General features: G+C 41.9%; 1 protein-coding gene across 1 annotated transcript in view; it reads left to right on the top strand.

Annotated features, from left to right (window-relative positions):
- Nucleotides 1-21121, top strand: part of efl1 (elongation factor like GTPase 1) — a 110130-nt gene that overhangs the window by 10943 nt on the left and 78066 nt on the right. The window contains exons 8-12 of the mRNA XM_061884334.1: nt 2444-2523; nt 2602-2738; nt 2808-2930; nt 10477-10576; nt 16656-16804. Of these exons, the coding sequence (XP_061740318.1) occupies nt 2444-2523; nt 2602-2738; nt 2808-2930; nt 10477-10576; nt 16656-16804 (589 nt within the window). The remainder of the gene's footprint in view (nt 1-2443; nt 2524-2601; nt 2739-2807; nt 2931-10476; nt 10577-16655; nt 16805-21121) is intronic.

Here is a 21121-nt window from a genome sequence, read left to right as displayed (position 1 = left end):
AAACAATTGTTTTAATTTGAAAGGATGTAGTAAGAATATCAATTAGGTGTGCAAGGGATGAAAACAAAAATAGCGGTTTTGAGTCACGGATCGCCTAATTGTTCGGATCGGCAAACTAGAATTAAAAGACGTGTCCATTTGTACATTAAATACTAACAATCTTTAACTGAAAAAGTCCAATAAGGTCATTTAAACTATATGAAAACAACTTAAAGTGCAATATAAGACAAACTATCCCTTTAAAAAAAACAAGAAAAACATGAACCATAAAACTTAAGTTATTTTTTTTATTAGTGGGTGTAGTTTGAAGCAGCATCCTTCACAGGTTACATGCACAACTTTTTTTCGTCAACAGTCCGCGGATATGGAAGTATAATTGTAGCAAAAATATTTGTAAACACGTATCTCAATACGTGTGTGTCCAATCCAATCACGTCTGTGTACTAGTGTGTGTGTGTCTGTATATCAATATGTGTGCGTGTGTGTTTTAAATTGTGCGTTTATATTATTTGTCTGTGTAAACAAATAATGTCTTTGTGTAAAAAATGTGTGTGTGTGTATTTAGATGTGTGTGAAGCAGGAACCCTCTCTTGGTGATTTGAACGTGGAAAAAGATACTGTATGTCTGTAACGTCCCCCTGCCTTTCTGTATGTTCATCTCTAGTCGGCGCCTTGCAGCCACTCCAAATCATGTTGATGCTAAGAACAATGGACTTTTTTTCTTTACTTGCTGTAGATAAAAGTAGATGTTTTAGGAGTAACTTAGTGGTCCGAAGTATTTTTGTCTTTAAATAAGTTATCAGTTACTAATTACACAGCGGCCTAAATGATCCCAGTTCTTCCTTTGGGGGCTGGACTCTGCCTTCACATTCACACTCACATTCACACACTAGGGCCAATTTAGTGTTGCCAATCAACCAGGTGCATGTCTTTGGAAGTGGGAGGAAGCCGGAGTACCTGGAGAGAACCCACGCAGTCACAGGGAGGACATGCAAACTCCACACAGAAAGATCCTGAGCCCAAGATCAAACCCAGGACCTTCTTATTGTGAGCCAGACGCACTAACCCCTCTACCACCATGCTGCCCTTTACACACAGACAAATCATAATACAGAGAGACAACTTAAAACACACGCATGGATCTGATTACACACACACAGATTGATATACCCATTTGCAAATAATTTTGCTTCAATAATACTGCTATGCGAACCACACACAAACCGAACTTTGGAAAAGCATCCGTATGGATCACTGATCAAGGATGGTCGTTACAACGATCCTCCAGTTACATGATAACGTTTTGCTACAAAAACAGTGTTTGTAAAAGCGAATGATTCAGGTTATCAGTTCAACAGGAATGACGCATCCCTTAAATATTTTATCTTTTGTTTTATCCTTATGAGAATATTTTTAATGTATTTGATTATCATAAGTTATAATAAACATTAAGTTTTTGATGAATAAATTGTCTTGGTTAAATGTGCATGTCCTCAGAGCTTCGGACAGTTTGTAAGCGGAAACAGAAACTACACTAAACCCTCAATTATCACTGTTAAATGCTCCCAGTTAAATTAATTTATGCAAAGTAGAAATTATAAAGGTAAATAGATAAATTATTAAAATGTTCTAAAAACAATATTTAATTTTATGAGAGCCGTCTAGACATGAAATGACAACCACATATTCACCTTTACACTCCTTTAACCCAGTAATGGTACTTGAGTTTCAGCCAATCAATGGCCACAAAAGTTAATAGTACTTTGGTCTTATCTATGGGCCAACACTAGAGTAGCATTGATATTTTAGTTAATTTTGCCATTTTTATGCTTAAAATATTTATTTGAGGCAAAAAATCTGTAAAATATGATTTAAACACAATCAGAAATAGACTGAAGCTGTAAACTTTGATGTCAGGTATTGTATGTGTTATTTATACCTGAATTTTTGTCAAGGACCTGTGCGGAAATGTCCTCTAATTAGTTTTGTTTTATTGGTGTATTAATTGATTGACTAATACACAAATTAGTTCCTAATAATTGGGGCGGTATAGCTCGGTTGGTAGAGTGGCCGTGCCAGCAACTTGAGGGTTGCAAGTTCGATTCCCGCTTCCACCATCCTAGCCACTGCCGTTGTGTCCTTGGGCAAGACACTTTACCCACCTGCTCCCCGTGCCACCCACTCTGGTTTAAATGTAACTTAGATATTGGGTTTCACTATGTAAAGCGCTTTGAGTCACTCGAGAAAAAAGCGCTTTATAAATATAATTCACTTCACTTCACTAATAATAATAATTTTCGTATCCCTAATAGGTTCATGATGGTCCTTGACGATAAGAAAGTATGCCATAATGGATATGTGCATTGAGATACATTGATATTCTCTGAAGTTTTTTACCACTCTCATACATCCTAATGTGTTTTCTTTGTCCCTGTTTTTCCAGGCCAAAGGCAAGAAGCCTCTCTTTGTGCAGCTTGTGTTGGATAATATTTGGAATTTATATGATGCAGTTGTTACCAGGAGGTGTGTTAAAAAACAAAAACAAATGTTTTACAGTCATACATGAAGTGCATTTTACTTAGTTCATCTTTTTGTACATAGAGATAAGGAGAAGATTGAGAAAGTGGTCGCATCACTTGGAGTTAAGGTGATGGCCAGAGATTTTCGTCACTCTGACCCCAAAGTCCTCCTGTCTGCAATATGCAGCCAGTGGTTACCCGTGTCTCAGGCTGTCCTTTGTAAGAATTTTCTGGTGGAATATTCTGCAGTGTCATGCTTGATTTTAATTAATATTTCATTCGATGCAGCAATGGTATGTAATAAGCTTCCGAGTCCATTGGAAATAACAGAAGAGAGGGTGGAGAAACTGATGAGTGTAGGAGTGCGACGATTTGATACCTTGCCAGAGAGGACGCAAGAACTGAAAAATGGTATGTGAAATTACAACTCTTTTTTTTGATAATGCTTTTTCCTGTTGTGATATGATACTGTACTAAAATGCAATCCAGTTATACTTTAAATTAGGGCAGCAGAATTCTGGGAAAAAAAACATCTAAAAAAAAATAAAAAAAATTGTGTGCTTAAAATTGAGAGGGCAGTTTTCTTTTCATCATTGCAGTGGTCCCCAGGTTTTTGTTAGTGCTCAAAAGTCCGAAATAAAGAAACACAAACACATACTGTATATAACAACTATAGTATTACTTGAAGAAATTGAGAAATGCTTATAAATGACAAATGACGTATATAAATGAACAATTAACGTCACTTTTACCTTTATTGAAGACTTTTTTTTTATTGTAAAGATGGCAACGAGGGGAGAGCCACGTGAAAACCACCTTTTATACTTTGAATGTTTTCCGGAATTAAATAGTGTTTGTCACCTTGTAGGGCAGGAGATAACCGAGACAATCTTTCAAATTGTGATACAAGCACTAAACTTGATACAAATACTCCTTAGACATTACTATTTTTAAAAAGTGCACAGGCCACTTGAAATTGAAGATGGTCTCTTTATGCAATACTAAAATATAGGGGTGTAACGGTACACACACATTTCGGTTTGGTACTACCTCGGTTTATAGGTCACGGTTCGGTTCATTTTCGGTACAGTAAGAAAACAACAAAATATACATTTTTTGGTTATTTATTTACAAAATTTGTAAACAATTGCTTTATCCTTTTAACATTGGGAACACTATAATAATTCTGCCCACGTTAATCAACATTAATCTGCCTCAACTTGTTGCTTACAGGTAGATTAAATAAAATGACAAAACTTTTCTTCTACATATAGAAAGTGCAACATTAAACAGTTTCAAGTCAACTCATGCTTAATTTATTACAGCATTTGGGAAGCCTGTAGTTGATTTTTATTACGTAAATGTTATATTTTATCAACTTGTGATAGCAGGGACCCTGCCATTCAAACTAGGATGCGACATTACTAATAATTATCGTAACTATAGCTGAAAAAATAGTACAACAGCAATAGGAGAGACTATTCATTCCTGAACACCATGGAGTTCATCCATCCATCCATTTCCTACCGCTTATTCCCTTGTGGGGCCGCGGGGGGCGCTGGCGCCTATCTCAGCTACAATCGGTCGGAAGGCGGGGTACACCCTGGACAAGTCGCCACCTCATCGCAGACCATGGAGTTCATGCAGGCTTAATGATGCAGTTACATTATTATATCACTAGCATGCACACACACACACACACACACACACACAAACACACACTGCACCGCATAATGAGCTAACGTTACGCTAAAAGTTAATTAGCCTTCACCTCAAGCCAGGACTGCGAGCGAGCTGAACTGCAATTTGTTTCTAGAACGTCATCTAGAACGTTGACTGGGTGGTGTTTATTATAATTTGAGGAGAGACCGCTGCTCACCTGCTAAACACCTATCTGCTCGACGCTGAAGCGCTGACTACATGCGCTCTGAATACGCACTGCTGATTGGTTGTTACCGATCTGAATACAGTACTCAGTGGCCTAGTGGTTAGAGTGTCCACCCTGAGATCGGTAGGTTGGGAGGTCAAACCCAGGCCGAGTCATACCAAAGACTATAAAAAAAATGGGACCCATTACCTGCCTGCTTGGCACTCAGCATCAAGGGTTGGAATTGGGGGTTAAATCACCATAAATGATTCCCGGGCGTGGCACCACTGCTCCCCTCACTTCCCAGGGCGTGATCAAGGGGATGGGTCAAATGCAGAGGACAAATTTCACCACACCTAGTGTGTGTGTGAGACGATCATTGGTACTTTAACTTTAACTTTAAGAGACTTGAGACTGTACAGAAAGTGACTGCCAGACTTATGACCAGTGCACCCAGAATATCCTACAAAACCCCCATTTTATCAAGTCTTCATTGGCTTCCAGTCAAATTTCCCATTGAGTTTAAGATTTTAGTCCTGACTTTACATGCATTGCATGGTAGAGCCCCTCAGTATATCACTGATATGTTGTGAGCTTACACTTCAGGGCGCAGCCTTATTTATTGAAGCCAAGGTCTCCTTAAAAAAAAAAAAAAAAACATTTTAAAACATGGTCAGACCTGGCATTCCAACCTGTAGCCCCCAGACTCTGGAATGACATGCACCAGTCCCTCTGTGAGCGTGACTTTGGTGACTCTTTTCAAAAACATTTGAGGACTTTGCTTTTCAGAAAAGCTTTATTTTAATGGACTTGTTAACTTTTTCTTTTTCTATTCTCTTTTGTTTTTATAGTTTTTATCCTTTTCATGATGTTCCCCCTGTTGTTTCAATGTAATTGTTGTTTTATTCCACATATGTTTTTTACTTTGGGATTTTTATCTGTGAAAAGCGCTTTATATATAAAATGTACTTACTACTTATACTTTATTAAAGTGGTCCTATAGTGGATTATTTTGCAGTCGTACTTAAGAAAAAAAGACCATCTTTGCGTGTTTGGACACTTAATTTTGCTGAATGATATGCTGGGAAACTTACTACAGTGGTACCTCAACTTAATCAACTAGACGCTAGCTAAAGAACACAGTGATACAGTAGTGCAGTGTACAGTGATACCTTAACTTACAAACTCATTTGGTTCCACGACTGACCTCGTAACTGCTAACACTTGTAGCACAAATCAGCCACACCCATTGAAATTATTTGAAATACATTGAATACGTGCTTGGTCTTGCCAAAGCACCACAATTTTAACATGTAACGTGCCTTTTAAAAAGAAGGAAAACATTTAGATAAGAAATATTGTGAACTGAACTAAAATATAAACGCGACACTTCTGTTTTTGTCTCCCATTTTTCATGAATTGGACTCAATGACCTAAAACTTTTTCTATATACACAAAATACCTATTCCTCTCAATTATTGTTCACAAATCTGTCTAAATCTGTGTTGTGAGCATTTCTTTTTTTGCCAAGATAATACATCCCACCTCAGGTGTGGCATGTCAAGATACTGATTAAACAGTATGATTATTGCGCAGGTCTACCTTAGGCTGCCCACTCTAAAATCCATCCATCTTCCTCCGCTTATCAGAGGTCGGGTCGCGGGGGCAGCAGCCTAAGCAGGGAAGCCCGGACTTCCCTCTCCCCAGCCATTTTTTCCAGCTTTTCCCAGGGGACCCCGAAGCGTTCCTAGGCAAGTCAGGAGAGATAGTATTCTTAACGTGTTCCGGGTCTTCCCCGTGGCCTCTTACAGGTCGGACGTGCCCGAAACACCTCCTAGGGAGGCGTTCGGGTGGCATCCTGACCAGATGTCAAACCACCTCATCTGGCTCCTCTCCATGTGGAGGAGCAGCGGCTTTACTTCTAGCTCCTCTCGGATGACAACGTTTCTCACCCTATCTCTAAGGGAGAGCCCCGCCACCCGGCAGATAACCCAAAGCTAATTTCCATAGGTGAGGATGGGAACGTAGATCGACTGGTAAATTGAGAGCTTTGCATTCCGCCTCAGCTCCTTCTTCACCACCACTCTAAAATGTGCAGTTTTATCACACAGTACAATGCCACAGATTTCGCAAGTTTTGATTTGGCATGGTGACTGCAGCAATGTCCACCAGAGCTGTTGCCCGTGAATTGAATGTTCATTTCTAGAGTTTAAGAGATTTTGGCAGTACATCCAACTGGCCTCACAACAGCCGACCACATGTAACCACACCAGTGTTGTGTGGGAGAGCAGTTTGCTGATGTCAACGTTGTGAACTGAGGGGCCCATGGTGTAGTGGGGTTTATGGTATGGACAGGCATATGTTATGGACAACGAACGTAAGTGCATTTTATTGATTGCATTTTGAATGCACAGGGATGTGATGAAATCCTGAGGCCCATTTTGGTGGCATTTACCCGAGACTATTACCTAATGTTGCAGCATGACAATGCACGGCCCCATGTTGCAAGGATCTGTACACAATTCCTGTAGGCTGAAAACACTCAGTTATTTCATGTCCAGCGTACTCACTGGTTATGTCACCCATTGAGCAAGTTTGAGATGCTGTGGATCGGTGTATACCAGTGTGTTCCAGTTCCTGTCGATATCCAGCAATTTCACACCGCCATTGAAAAGGCTTGGACCAACATTCCACAGGCCATAACCTGATCAACTGTATGCAAAGGAGATGTGTTGCACTGCATGAGCCAAATGGTGATCACAACATATACTGATTGCTTCTCTGACCCCCCAGACCCAAACTATAGCAAAACTGCACATTTCGGAGTAGCCTTGTATTGTGGGCAGCCTAAGGCACAAATAATCATGCTGTTTATCAGCATTTTGATATGTCATACCTGTCAGATGGGAAGGATTATCTTGTTAAAGAAGAAGTGATCACTAACACAGATTTAGACAGATTAGTGAACAATATTTGAGAGGAATAGGTATTTTGTGTATATAGTAAACATGTTGTGTATATAGTAAAAATGTCAGATATTTGAGGTCAGTTCATGAAAAATGGGAGCAAAAACAAAAATGTTGTGTTTATATTTTTGTTCAGTGAAGGATGCTATTGGCTGCTGAAGTTATTAAAAAGTGCTCATGTACAAACCCCGTTTCCATATGAGTTGGGAAATTGTGTTAGATTTAAATATAAACAGAATACCATCCATCCATCCATTTCCTACCGCTTATTGCCTTTCGGGGTCGCGGGGGGCGCTGGCGCCTATCTCAGCTACAATCGGGCGGAAGGCAGGGTACACCCTGGACAAGTCGCCACCTCATCGCAGGGCCAACGGGCCAACACAGAATACAATTATTTGCAAATTATTTTCAATCCATATTCAAATGAATGCACCACAAAGACAATATATTTGATGTTCAAACTCATAAACTTTATTTATTTTTTTTGCAAATGATAATTAACTCAGAATTTCATGGCTGCAACACGTGCCAAAGTAGTTGGGAAAGGGCATGTTCACCACTATGTTACATCACCTTTTCTTTTAGCAACACTCAATACATTTTTGGTAACTGAGGAAACTAATTGTCGAAGCTTTGAAAGTGGAATTCTTTCCCATTCTTGTTTTATGTAGAGCTTCAGTCGTTCAACAGTCCGGGGTCTCCGCTGTCGTATTTTACGCTTCATAATGCGCCACACATTTTCGATGGGAGACAGGTCTGGTCTGCAGGGGGGTCAGAAAAGTACCCGCACTCTTTTTTTACAAAGCCACGCTGTTGTAACACATACTGAATGTGGCTAGGCATTGTCTTGCTGAAATAAGCAGGGGTGTCCATGAAAAAGACGGTGCTTAGATGGCAGCATATGTTGTTCCAAAACCTGTATGTACCTTTCAGCATTAATAGTGCCTTCACAGATGTGTAAGTTACCCATGCCTTGGGCACTAATCCACCCCCATACCATCACAGATGATGGCTTTTGAACTTTGCATCGATAACAGTCTGGATGGTTCGCTTCCCCTTTGGTCCGGATGACACAATGTCAAATGTTTCCAAAAACAATTTGAAATGTGGACTTGTCCGACCACAGAACACTATTCCACTTTGCAACAGTCCATCTTAGATGATCTCGGGCCCAGAGGCAGCGTTTCTGGATGTTGTTGAAAAATGGTAATTTCGCTTTGCATAGTAGAGCTTTAACTTTCACTTACAGATGTAGCGACGAACTGTATTTAGTGACGGTAGTTTTCTGAAGTGTTGCTGAGCCCATGTGGTGATATCCTTTAGAGATTAATGTTGGTTTTTGATACAGGGCCGTCCGAGGGATCGAAGGTCACGGTCATTCAATGTTGGTTTCCAGCCATACCACTTACGTGGAGTGAATTCTCCAGATTCTCCGAACCTTTTGATGATGTTATGGACCGTAGATGTTGAAATCCCTAAATTTCTTGCAATTGCACTTTGAGAAACGTTGTTCTTAAACTGTTTGACAAGTTGCTCACGCAGTTGTGGACAAAGGGGTGTACCTCGCCCCATCCTTTCTTGTGAACGACTGAGCATTTTTTGGGAAGCTGTTTTTATACCCAATCATGGCACCCACCTGTTCCCAATTAGACTGCACAACTGTGGGATGTTCCAAATAAGTGTTTGATGAGAATTCCTCAATTTTATCAGTATTTATTGCCACCTTTCCCAACTTCTTTGTCACGTGTTGCTGGCATCAAATTCTAAAGATAATGATTATTTGCACAAAAAAAATAAAGTTAATGAGTTTGAACATCAAATATCTTATCTTAGTAGTGCATTCAACTGAATATGGGTGGAAAATGATTTGCAAATTATTGTATTCCATTTATATTTACATCTTAACACAATTTCCCAACTCATATGGAAACGGGGTTTGTATATATAAAATGTCACATTCCACCGGAGCCATTGCAAATCATGTCCTATATAAAGCCTACTCAGCAGCATGCGCTGTTAGCCTAAAATTTGACACCTAAAAGGCGGTCCCTCCAGGAATAAGTGTAGTCATAAATACAGCAATAACGCAAATTCAACCAATACCTGCAAATTACGGGCAGCCTCGCAACTTTGTTCAATCCTCACAAAATGTTTCTCTAAGCGATACTCAAATGTTACACTCCCCCCCCCCCCCCCCCCCCGGCTGACCTGTACCTCCCGCTGTCTCAGGAAAGCACAGAGCATCCTGAAAGACCCATTCCACCTGGAACTGCTACCCTCAGGCAGACGCTACAGGGTGCTAAAAGCGAGCACCAATAGACTAAAAAATAGCTTTTACCCAAGAGCCATAGTAGCACTAAACAGGCACTGAGTGAGCACAATATGTCCATCATGTCCTCATGTGTAATGTTTAAATGTTTTTCTATTTTTTCGGACTACAATGTGCAATAATGTTTTATGTATGTGTGTATATGTATTCATATGCATGCAGATATGCATTTGTGTGGATACATATACATATACATAGATACATCTGTCATCTCTATCTTTTTTTTTTTTTTTTTTTACTATTTATACTACCATATTGTATATGCACCTTAGGAGGAGCTGCTCCAATTTTGTTGTTCTTTGAACCTGTTCATTGCAATAATGACAATAAAACTCTATTCTATTCTATTCTACTCAAATGTGCATGAAAATTGTCATATGTGTAGATGAAGCAGGGACAGAAATGTGTAACAATATATATAAACTCTTTATTGCTCAAACAGCACATTTGTCGTCCTCCCATGCAGCTCAGAGCTACTTTCGGTCCCTCTCTACAGCACTAAGCTTTCTGGTTAATATAGTCTACAAACAGTTAGCAAGACACCGGTGTTCTCACATCCTAGTTTACATGTACAGTATTTATTTATTTATTTATTTGCTTAACCTTTATCCAGGTAAGGTAATTTAGAACACTGCTGTAGATAATTTTCAACAGTTAACAAATGAGGGTAAATGTGTTGCGACATAAATTAGTGTTTAGGATCTCCGAATAGGCCAATATGAGTGTTTACTAACACAGTGACCACATTGGTTTGTGGCTTTCAGTTTTTGTTTGACTGTGGGTGTTTTTTCACAGTGTTTCTCCAGTGCTCCAGCAACGAAAATGCTCCTGTCATAGTTTTTGTATCCAAGATGTTCGCAGTGGACCCAAAAGCCTTGCCTCAGAACAGACAGAGGTGAGTGTGAATCATTATATCTTCCTGAGATTCAGGAAGATGCATAACAGGGAATTTTGCGTTATTTATTTATTTTTTTTTTCAGTTCGTAACTGACAAAAGAACTAACCCAAAGACAAATGTTCACTGCAGAGGATGCTCGCTCTTTAAAAAAAGATATACTCAAATGGACCTCTTCACATCATCTCTCCATTCATATTTTACCGCTTGTCCTCTTGAAGTCACAGGGGGGCTGAAGCCTATCCCAGCTGCACTTAGGCGGAAGGCAGGGCACGCCCTGGATAAGTCACCCCCTCATAGCAGGCCCAACACAGATTGTCAGTCAGACAAAAATTCTCACTGACATAGTGTTTTTTTACTGACATACTTTTTTGGCAATCTGAAATTAAGGTTGGGCTTAACTACAAGAAAGTTTCACCTGAAGTCATGACCCCAGGTGAATAAAATATTGTGTCTCGGTTGTATTCCAGTCTGTTGTGTGTTGCTGATCTGAACCAAATAAAGGTGATAAGTTCAGTCATTGTTGTACATGGAAATAACGACACCATGTACTGATTTTAGTGCTATGCGATATTATGATACATATTACAGTGTGACATAAAAATGTCTATAACATAGTTATATTGTTTTTATTATTACCATTTGAGCTCCGGCTAATGTAACTAGAGATTTCCGATAATGGCTTTTTTGCCGATATCCGATATTGTCCAACTCTTAATTACCGATTCCGATATCAACCGATACCGATATATACAGTCATGGAATTAACACATTTTTATTCCTAATTTTGTTGTGATGCCCCACTGGATGCATTAAACAATGTAACAAGGTTTTCCAAAATAAATCAACTCAAATTATGGAAAAAAATGCCAACATGGCACTGCCATATTTATTATTGAAGTCACAAAGTGCATTATTTTTTTTAACATGCCTCAAAACAGCAGCTAGGAATTTGGGAAATGCTCTCCAAGAGAGAGCATGAGGAGGTTGTGGTGGGCGGGTTTGAGGTGGGGGGGTGTATATTGTAGCGTCCCAGAAGAGTTAGTGCTGCAAGGGTTTCTGGTTATTTGTTCTGTTGTATTTATGTTGTGTTACGGTGCGGATTTTCTCCCGAAACGTGTTTGTCATTCTTGTTTGGTGTGGGCTCACAGTGGGGCGCATACAGTGGGGCATAAAAGTATTTAGTCAGCCACCGATTGTGCAAGTTCTCCCACTTAAAATGATGACAGAGGCCTGTAATTTTCATCATAGGTACACTTCAACTGTGAGAGACAGAATGTGAAAAAAATTCCAGGGTTTCACATTGTTGGAATTATAAAGAATTGATTTGTAAAATATGGTGGAAAATAAGTATTTGGTCACTTCAAACAAGGAATATCTCTGGCCCTCACAGACCTGTGACTTCTTCTTTAAGAAGCTCTTCTGTCCTCCACACGTTACCTGTATTAATGGAACCTGTTTGAACTCGTTATCTGTATAAAAGACACCTGTCCGCAGCCTCAAACAGTCAGACTCCAAACTCCACTATGGCCAAGACCAAAGAGCTGTCGAAGGACACCAGGAAAATAAATGTACACCTGCACCAGACTGGGAAGAGTGAATCTACAATAGGCAAGCAGCTTGGTGTGAAAAAATAAACTGTGGGAGCAATTATCAGAAAATGGAAGACATACAAGACCACTGATAATCTCCCTTGATCTGGGGCTCCACGCAAGATCTCATCCCGTGGGGTCAGAATGATCATGAGAACGGTGAGCAAAAATCCCAGAACCACACGGGGGGACCTGGTGAATGACCTGCAGAGAGCTGGGACCAAAGTAACAAAGATTACCATCAGTAACACACTACGCCGACAGGGAATCAAATCCTGCAGTGCCAGACGTGTCCCCCTGCTTAAGCCAGTGCATGTCCAGGCCCGTCTGAAGTTTGCCAGAGAACACATGGATGATACAGCAGAGGATTGGGAGAATGTCATGTGGTCAGATGAAACCAAAATAGAACTTTTTGGTATGAACTCAACTCGTCGGGTTTGGAGGAAGAAGAATACTGAGTTGCATTCCATGAACACCATACCTACTGTGAAGCATTGGGGTGGAAACATCATGCTTTGGGGATGTTTTTTCTGCTAAGGGGACAGGATGACTGATCCGTGTTAAGGAAAGAATGAATGGGGCCATGCATCGTGAGATTTTGAGGCAAAACCTCCTTCCATCAGTGAGAGCTTTGAAGATGAAATGTGGCTGGGTCTTCCAGCATGCCAATGATCCCAAACACACTGCCCGGGCAACGAAGGAGTGGTTCTGTAAGAAGCATTTGAAAGTCCTGTAGTGGCCTAACCATTCTCCAGACCTCAACCCCATAGAAAATCTGTGGAGGGAGTTGAAAGTCCGTGTTGCTCGGCGACAGCCCCAAAACATCACTACTCTCGAGAAGATCTGCATAGAGGAATGGGCCAAAATACCAGCTACTGTGTGTGCAAACCTGATAAAGACCTACAGTAATCGTTTGACCTTTGTCATTGCCAACAAAGGTTATATTACAAAGTATTGAGTTGAATTTGTGTTATTGACCAAATACTTATTTTCCACCGTAATTTACAAATAAATTCTTTAAAATTCCTACAATGTGAATTCCTGGATTTTTTTTTCACGTTCTGTCTCTTGCACTTGAAGTGTACCTATGATGAAAATTACAGACCTCTGTCATCATTTTAAGTGGGAGAACTTGCACAATCGGTGGCTGACTAAATACTTTTTTGCCCCACTGTATTTGTGACAGTGTTAAAGTTGTTTATACGGCCACCCTCAGTGTGACCTGTATGGCTGTTGACCAAGTATGCCTTACATCCACTTGTGTGTGTGAAAAGCCGGAGATATAATGTGATTGGACCGGCACGCAAAGGCAGTACCTTTAAGATTTATTGGCACGCTTTACTTCTCCCTACGTCCTGTACCACTCCGTACAGCGGCGTTTTAAAAAGTCATACATTTTACTTTTTGAAACCGATACCGATAATTTCTGATATTACATTTTAAAGCATTTATCGGGCGATAATATTGGCAGTCGGTTATTATCGGACATTTCGAAATGTAACTTAAGCAACACTGTTGCTTTGCAGTCGCATTTTACGTCTCTTGAAATAACTTTATGCCCTGATAAGCCCTGATTTCTATGCATGTTCAGAAACTAAAAAAACTAAACTAACACCATATTATACACTAGCAACTCAAATTAGAATTGACAAGTATTTTAAATTAGGAGATGCCTCTCTGCTCTTTGGTATGCTTTAAGGTGCTAGTTAGGGTTTTTTCGACCCTGCCCTCCAAATTTTATGGAACGGAAAAAGCCAGCGCCAAATAGAGCGCCAAGAAGGGGAAGCGGGCAACAACCACCAAATCAGAGAAGCGATCCATTAAAATTTCCGACTGTGTAGTTGACTTAGCAAGGCAACATGGCCTTATATTTATATAGTGCTTTTCTCTTGTGACAAAGTGCTTTACATAGTGAAACCCATTATCCATACATTCTCTACCACTTGGCCCAATCGGAGTCACAGGAGTGGGTGGAACTTTGCCCCACTGTATTTGCGACAGTGGGAAACCCATTGCAGGAAACCCATTAACTACATCGTTAAGCTACATTTAAACTAGTGTTGGAGGCACTAGGAACAGGTTTTTAAACTGTCTTGCCCAAGGACACAACAGCGGTGACTTGGATGGCGGAAGTGGGAATCAAATCTGGAACCCTCAATTTGCTGGCACGGCCGCTCTTTCAACCGAGCCACGCCGCCCTACAATTCTTCTTTCCAAAGCAAAAGCTATAGAGTATTATTACATTATTTCATGAAACTACTGTAGTTTGTTTTCGTCCATTGTATTGTATTTTTTTTCCCAAATAATGTTTCTTATCTGATCCCCGGGAAGAGCTAGACGAAGTGGCTGGGGAGAGGGAAGTCTGGGCTTCCCTGCTTAGGCTGCTGCCCCCGCGACCCGACCTCGGATAAGCGGAAGAAGATGGATGGATGAATGGATCTAAAAGTTATTTTTAAAGTTAAATCACATGGTTAAATTGTGGTCTAATTGGGGGAAGCAAGCACAGATTAAATATATTTTAATTGATTTCAATGGTCCGTGCTGATTTACAAGATCTGTCGTGGAACCAATTGAGTTCATAAAATGAGGTATCACCGTAGATCTCTGCTTGCGATAGCCGAGGGTCAACAACTTAACAGAGACTGAAACTAAAACAAACCAACACCACCTAAAAATGAAATGGTGCCTAAAAGAAGAAAGAAGAACTTTCTTAGGCTTTAAAATTCAGAACCAAACCAAACAACATTAATCAAATGCTAAAGGGTACAGTATGCTTATTTCTGCAATACATGTGTTTTTTGGTACAACTTCAAAGTTATCTAAAAATCTAAACACTTAAGCATAAATTAGATGTCTGCTGATAATGTGCTCAGGGCCGATCATGGACAACCTGATAGACCCTTGTGATTGGCTAAGCAGCGATAGGGGGGGTTTTCCTCGTTTAGCGGGACAGGGAATTAAACCAGTGCCCTGCTTGAAAGAGCACTTGTGTGTTGCTGAATGTGTGCCTTGAACTGAACTGAATCTCTTCTGCCTTCATTTATCTGTTCAAAACATATTGTTGGATCAATGTTAATGAGCATTAAAATACATTACAATTTGTGGTAAAATTGCAAAGGGAATGTAAAACAAATATTAAAGAAAGTTTTTTCAACCAAAAATGTCACAATGTCCTTGCAGTACCTCCGGGGATTCACAAGGTATCCCAGCACTGTTGAAAACCACTAATATAGACTGAGACCATTATTTACCAATACCATGAATTGATTAACATGGACAAGTTTAAAAACTTATTTGGGTGTTACCATTCAGTGGTCAATTGTATCGAATAAGTACTGTACTGTGCAATCTATTAATAAAAGTCTCAATCATTTATTCAGCCCACAGTCAGACACTTGTGGTAGCCAGTTATATCTTATGTCTGTATCCACAGCTTTCCTGTGGTAGACTGGCAAAAACATGGCTAACAATGCACACCAACAGCTATTTTGACAGCTATTGTAACTTGATTGCAGACAATACAATAATAGGAACTCTAATAACTTCCTAAAAAAAAACTTTTTGGAGGGATTTCAACAGACGAGAACAGTGGATTTAAACACAGTTTTTATATTGCTTTCACTTGACTTTTTGTTGGGAATATGCTTGTTTGCCTACTGTGACAACAGCAAGCAACAAAATGTGGCATCACGTGCAACTCAGCAATTAAAAATTATGTCAAACCAATTAATTAGTTCCAGGAAGCCAAAACACATTTTATATAAAATTATAGTTTTCCATGGAGAAAACAGTATGAATGATAAATGACGTATGGGTTGTACTTGTATAGTGCTTTTCTACCCCTTTTTAAGGAGCCCAAAGCGCTTTGACAGTATTTCCACATTGCCCATTCACACACACATTCACACACTGAAGGCGGGAGCTGCCATGCAAGGCGCTCACCAGGACCCATCAGGAGCAAGGGTGAAGTGTCTTGCCCAAGGACACAACGGACGTGACTAGGATGGTAGACGGTGGGGATTGAACCAGTAACCCTCAGATTGCTGGCACTGCCACTCTACCAACTTCGCCACGCCATTCCCTATAAATTAACATTCATCATCACTTTTACATCTATTGAATACTCTTTTTGGTCCATATATTAAAGAGCAGAGAAGGAAAGAGCCATGCGCACACCCCAATTATACTTTTGCTACGAGTGCTTTGTTAAATTCAATAGTGTTTATCAAAATGTTCGACAAAAACCGAATCATACGAAAAATGTGGCATACAGCACCAAGGTACAGCAGCACTATATATACGTACATGAGAGTAGGATGCAGTACAGTTGTTCACCACCACAAATTATGTACTTTTTAATTAATGCCACTGTTGGTGAGTTACAATGTGGTCATCTGCAACCACGCATTCGTAATTATTATAGCGACACATTTTTCCTTGTCTTACAGAACTTTCTGACCGTGAGACTTGTTTTTGTGTAAATGTAGGCCTTTGACTCAGGAAGAGATTGCTCAGCGCAGAGATGTGGCAAGAAGAAGACATACTGAAAGGATGGCAGCTGAACAAACAACAGCAGCAGGACCACAAGACCGACAAGAAAAGTCCCTCAATGGTCAGCTTGAAGCACTCAGCAAAGGTGAGTTAGACTTGCAGGGGGGTGTTTGTACGTTCCATATCATAGCTATTCATTTGATATTCATAACATAGCTAGCTAGTAGCAGAGATTTGTACAGATGGATAACTACGGGTTCAATGATTAGTGGCTCCAGAACAAACAAGTTAATGAAGCAGGTGAATTCAAATGTACATGTAGCACACTGCACCTTCTGAAAGAAAGCTTTGTTTCTTGGAACACTGGGCCTGCAGCATGATGGCTTTGTTGGCAGGCGCAAGGCCCAGCTCATGAGAAAAGTCAAATGCTCTAAGGAGCAACCTGGAAAAATTTGTGAAGCTCAAAAACATTGTGGAGAAGAATGCAGTGAAATGTCAAAAGATTAACGGTCAGATTAACAGTAATTAAATAGTTGTTGCACACGCACACGCACGCACACACTCACACACACACACACACACACACACACACACACACACACATACACACACACACACACACACACACACACACACACACACACACACACTGTTCCAAACAAATATTAATTCACAACAGAGAGTCATCTGGTGGTGTTTTTGGTTAGCTTAAGTATTTCGTATCTCAATGTGAAAAAGTCATAAATAAATTATACTGTACTGTCTAGTTGTTATATTTTGATTTATTACACTTCTGAGTCTCATTTGCAAGCGTTATATACTAGTATTTGTATGCAGTTGCAATTCCAAGACGTTAGATGGCAGTATTGTATGGGCTACTGTGTTTTGCCATAGCCAAGAAGTAATCTTTGCCATTGAGCTAAATGTGGCAGTCTTGTCTTTTGTCGAGTTTTACATATTGCTTATTTGCTTATATTTTAAATATTGTACTTATTAGAGCTGCAAATCTTTGGGCACCACACGGTTTGATTCGATTCGATTCTTCGGTGTAACGATTACATTTAGAATAAATTCTCAATTCGAAACGATTCTCTATTCAAAATCTTTACTTATTTGATAACATTGGATGCCAGTTCTATGATTAAGTACATTCCTCCATAAAATAGATAAATAGCTCTTATCAATTTATATATTACTTAAAATAAAATTGGTTTTGTTTAATAAAATGCTACTGAAATACCGTATTTCCTTGAATTGCCGCAGGGCATATAGTATGCGCCTGCCTTGAATTACTGCAGGGTCAAACTCGCTTTGCAAAATAATTAGTGCATGCCTAGTATTACCGCCGGATCAAACTCGTGACGTCACGAGTGACACTTCCCCTGTCATCATTTTCAAAATGGAGGAGGCTGATTTCAATACCGGTAATTTGAAATCGCATAAAGGGACGAAGATTAAAAGCTATTCAGTAGGATTTAAGGTCCAAGTTATTGAATGTTATTAATTGTTATTAATGTTATTAATCCATCCATCCATCTCCATCCATCCCTCCATCTTCTTCCGCTTATCCGAGGTCGGGTCGCGGGGGCAACAGCCTAAGCAGGGAAACCCAGACTTCCCTCTCCCCAGCCACTTCGTCTAGCTCTTCCCGGGGGATCCAGAGGCGTTCCCAGGCCAGCCGGGAGACATAGTCTTCCCAACGTGTCCTGGGTCTTCCCCGTGGCCTCCTACCGGTTGGACGTGCCCTAAACACCTCCCTAGGGAGGCGTTCGGGTGGCATCCTGACCAGATGCCCGAACCACCTCATCTGGCTCCTCTCGATGTGGAGGAGCAGCGGCTTTACTTTGAGTTCCTCCCGGATGGCAGAGCTTCTCACCCTATCTCTAAGGGAGAGCCCCGCCACACGGCGGAGGAAACTCATTTTGGCCGCTTGTACCCGTGATCTTATCCTTTCGGTCATGACCCAAAGCTCATGACCATAGGTGAGGATGGGAACGTAGATCGACCAGTAAATTGAGAGCTTTGCCTTCCGGCTCAGCTCTTTCTTCACCACAACGGATCGGTACAACGTCCGCATTACTGAAGACGCCGCACCGATCCACCTGTTGATCTCACGATCCACTCTTCCCTCACTCGTGAACAAGACTCCTAGGTACTTGAACTCCTCCACTTGGGGCAGGGTCTCCTCCCCAATCCGGAGATGGCACTCCACCCTTTTCCGGGCGAGAACCATGGACTCGGACTTGGAGTTGCTGATTCTCATTCCGGTCGCTTCACACTCGGCTTCAAACCGATCCAGTGAGAGCTGAAGATCCCGGTCAGATGAAGCTATCAGGACCACATCATTTGCAAAAAGCAGAGACCTAATCCTGCGGTCACCAAACCGGAACGCCTTGACTGCGCCTAGAAATTCTGTCCATAAAAGTTATGAACAGAATCGGGGACAAAGGACAGCCTTGGCGGAGTCCAACCCTCACTGGAAATGTGTTCGACTTACTGCCAGCAATGCGGACCAAGCTCTGGCACTGATCGTACAGGGAGCGGACCGCCACAATAAGACAGTCCGATACCCCATACTCTCTGAGCACTCCCCACAGGACTTCCCGAGGGACACGGTCGAATGCCTTCTCCAAGTCCACAAAGCACATGTAGACTGGTTGGGCAAACTCCCATGCACCCTCGAGAACCCTGCCGAGAGTATAGAGCTGGTCCACAGTTCCACGACCAGGACGAAAACCACACTGTTCCTCCTGAATCCGAGGTTCGACTATCCGGCGTAGCCTCCTCTCCAGTACACCTGAATAAACCTTACCGGGAAGGCTGAGGAGTGTGATCCCACGATAGTTGGAACACACCCTCCGGTCCCCCTTCTTAAAGAGAGGAACCACCACCCCGGTCTGCCAATCCAGAGGTACCGCCCCTGAGGTCCACGCGATGCTGCAGAGTCTTGTCAACCAAGATAGCCCCACAGCATCCAGAGCCTTAAGGAACTCCGGGCTGATCTCGTCCACCCCCGGGGCCTTGCCACCGATGAGCTTTTTAACTACCTCAGCGACCTCAGCCCCAGAAATAGGAGAGTCCACCCCAGACTCCCCAGGCACTGCTTCCTCATAGGAAGACGTGTTGGTGGGATTGAGGAGGTCTTCGAAGTATTCCCTCCACCTATCCACAACATCCGCAGTTGAGGTCAGCAGAACACCATCTGCACCATACACGGTGTTGATAGTGCACTGCTTCCCCTTCCTGAGGCGGCGGATGGTGGTCCAGAATCGCTTCGAAGCCGTCCGGAAGTCGTTTTCCATGGCTTCCCCGAACTCCTCCCATGTCCGAGTTTTTGCCTCAGCGACCGCTGAAGCCGCACACCGCTTGGCCTGTCGGTACCTGTCCACTGCCTCCGGAGTCCTATGAGCCAAAAGGACCCGATAGGACTCCTTCTTCAGCTTGACGGCATCCCTCACCGCTGGTGTCCACCAAAGGGTTTTAGGATTGCCGCCCCGACAGGCACCAACTACCTTGCGGACACAGCTCCGATCAGCCGCCTCGACAATAGAGGTGCGGAACATGGTCCACTCGGACTCAATGTCTAGCACCTCCCTCGTGACATGTTCGAAGTTCTTCCGGAGGTGGGAATTGAAACTTTCTCTGACAGGAGACTCTGCCAGACGTTCCCAGCAGACCCTCACAATGCGTTTGGGCCTGCCAGGTTGGTCCGGCATCCTCCCCCACCATCGCAGCCAACTCACCACCAGGTGGTGATCGGTAGAAAGCTCCGCCCCTCTCTTCACCCGAGTGTCCAAAACATAAGGCCGCAAATCCGATGACACAACTACAAAGTCAATCATGGAACTGCGGCCTAGGGTGTCCTGGTGCCAAGTGCACATATGGACACCCTTATGTTTGAACATGGTGTTTGTAATGGACAAATTGTGACGAGCACAAAAGTCCAGTAACAAAACACCACTCGGGTTCAGATCCGGGCGGCCATTCTTCCCAATCACGCCTCTCCAGGTTATTAATATTAATTATATGCTAAAAAGAACAGTAAGCAGCTATGTTTTATTATATACCTGTGGAGCCGACGGTCCGACAGACAGGCAGGGCACGCTGGAGATGCCCAAGATGGCGGAAAGCGAGTGGAGAGGAAGAGCGGAAGAGCGACCTGGACTGAGGTTTTATTGAAAAATAAACAAAGTCAAATTTCTCAAGCCATGTCCTTCCTTGGTGGTCCTGGGGACCCGCAAGACGACTGCTTGAGACCGTCACAATACGTAGCTGCGTCTGTCAAATATGAGTCATTAAATGACTCCCGCCTCCTGGTGGTAGAGGGCGCTAGTGATCCTTCTTGCGACTATTCGGCTGCAGAAGAAGTGAAATGAGTGACGTAAATTGTGCTGGGACGGACGGATATGAGGAGGCGGGTGAACGACGGACCTATGCTGGCTATGTAAACAACCGGGCTGAA

The sequence above is a fragment of the Nerophis ophidion genome, linkage group LG02 (genome assembly GCF_033978795.1).
Source record: "Nerophis ophidion isolate RoL-2023_Sa linkage group LG02, RoL_Noph_v1.0, whole genome shotgun sequence".
Taxonomy (NCBI): domain Eukaryota; kingdom Metazoa; phylum Chordata; class Actinopteri; order Syngnathiformes; family Syngnathidae; genus Nerophis; species Nerophis ophidion.
The sequence above is the reverse complement of the archived record's forward strand: the minus strand, read 5'-3'. Positions and strand labels throughout refer to the sequence as shown.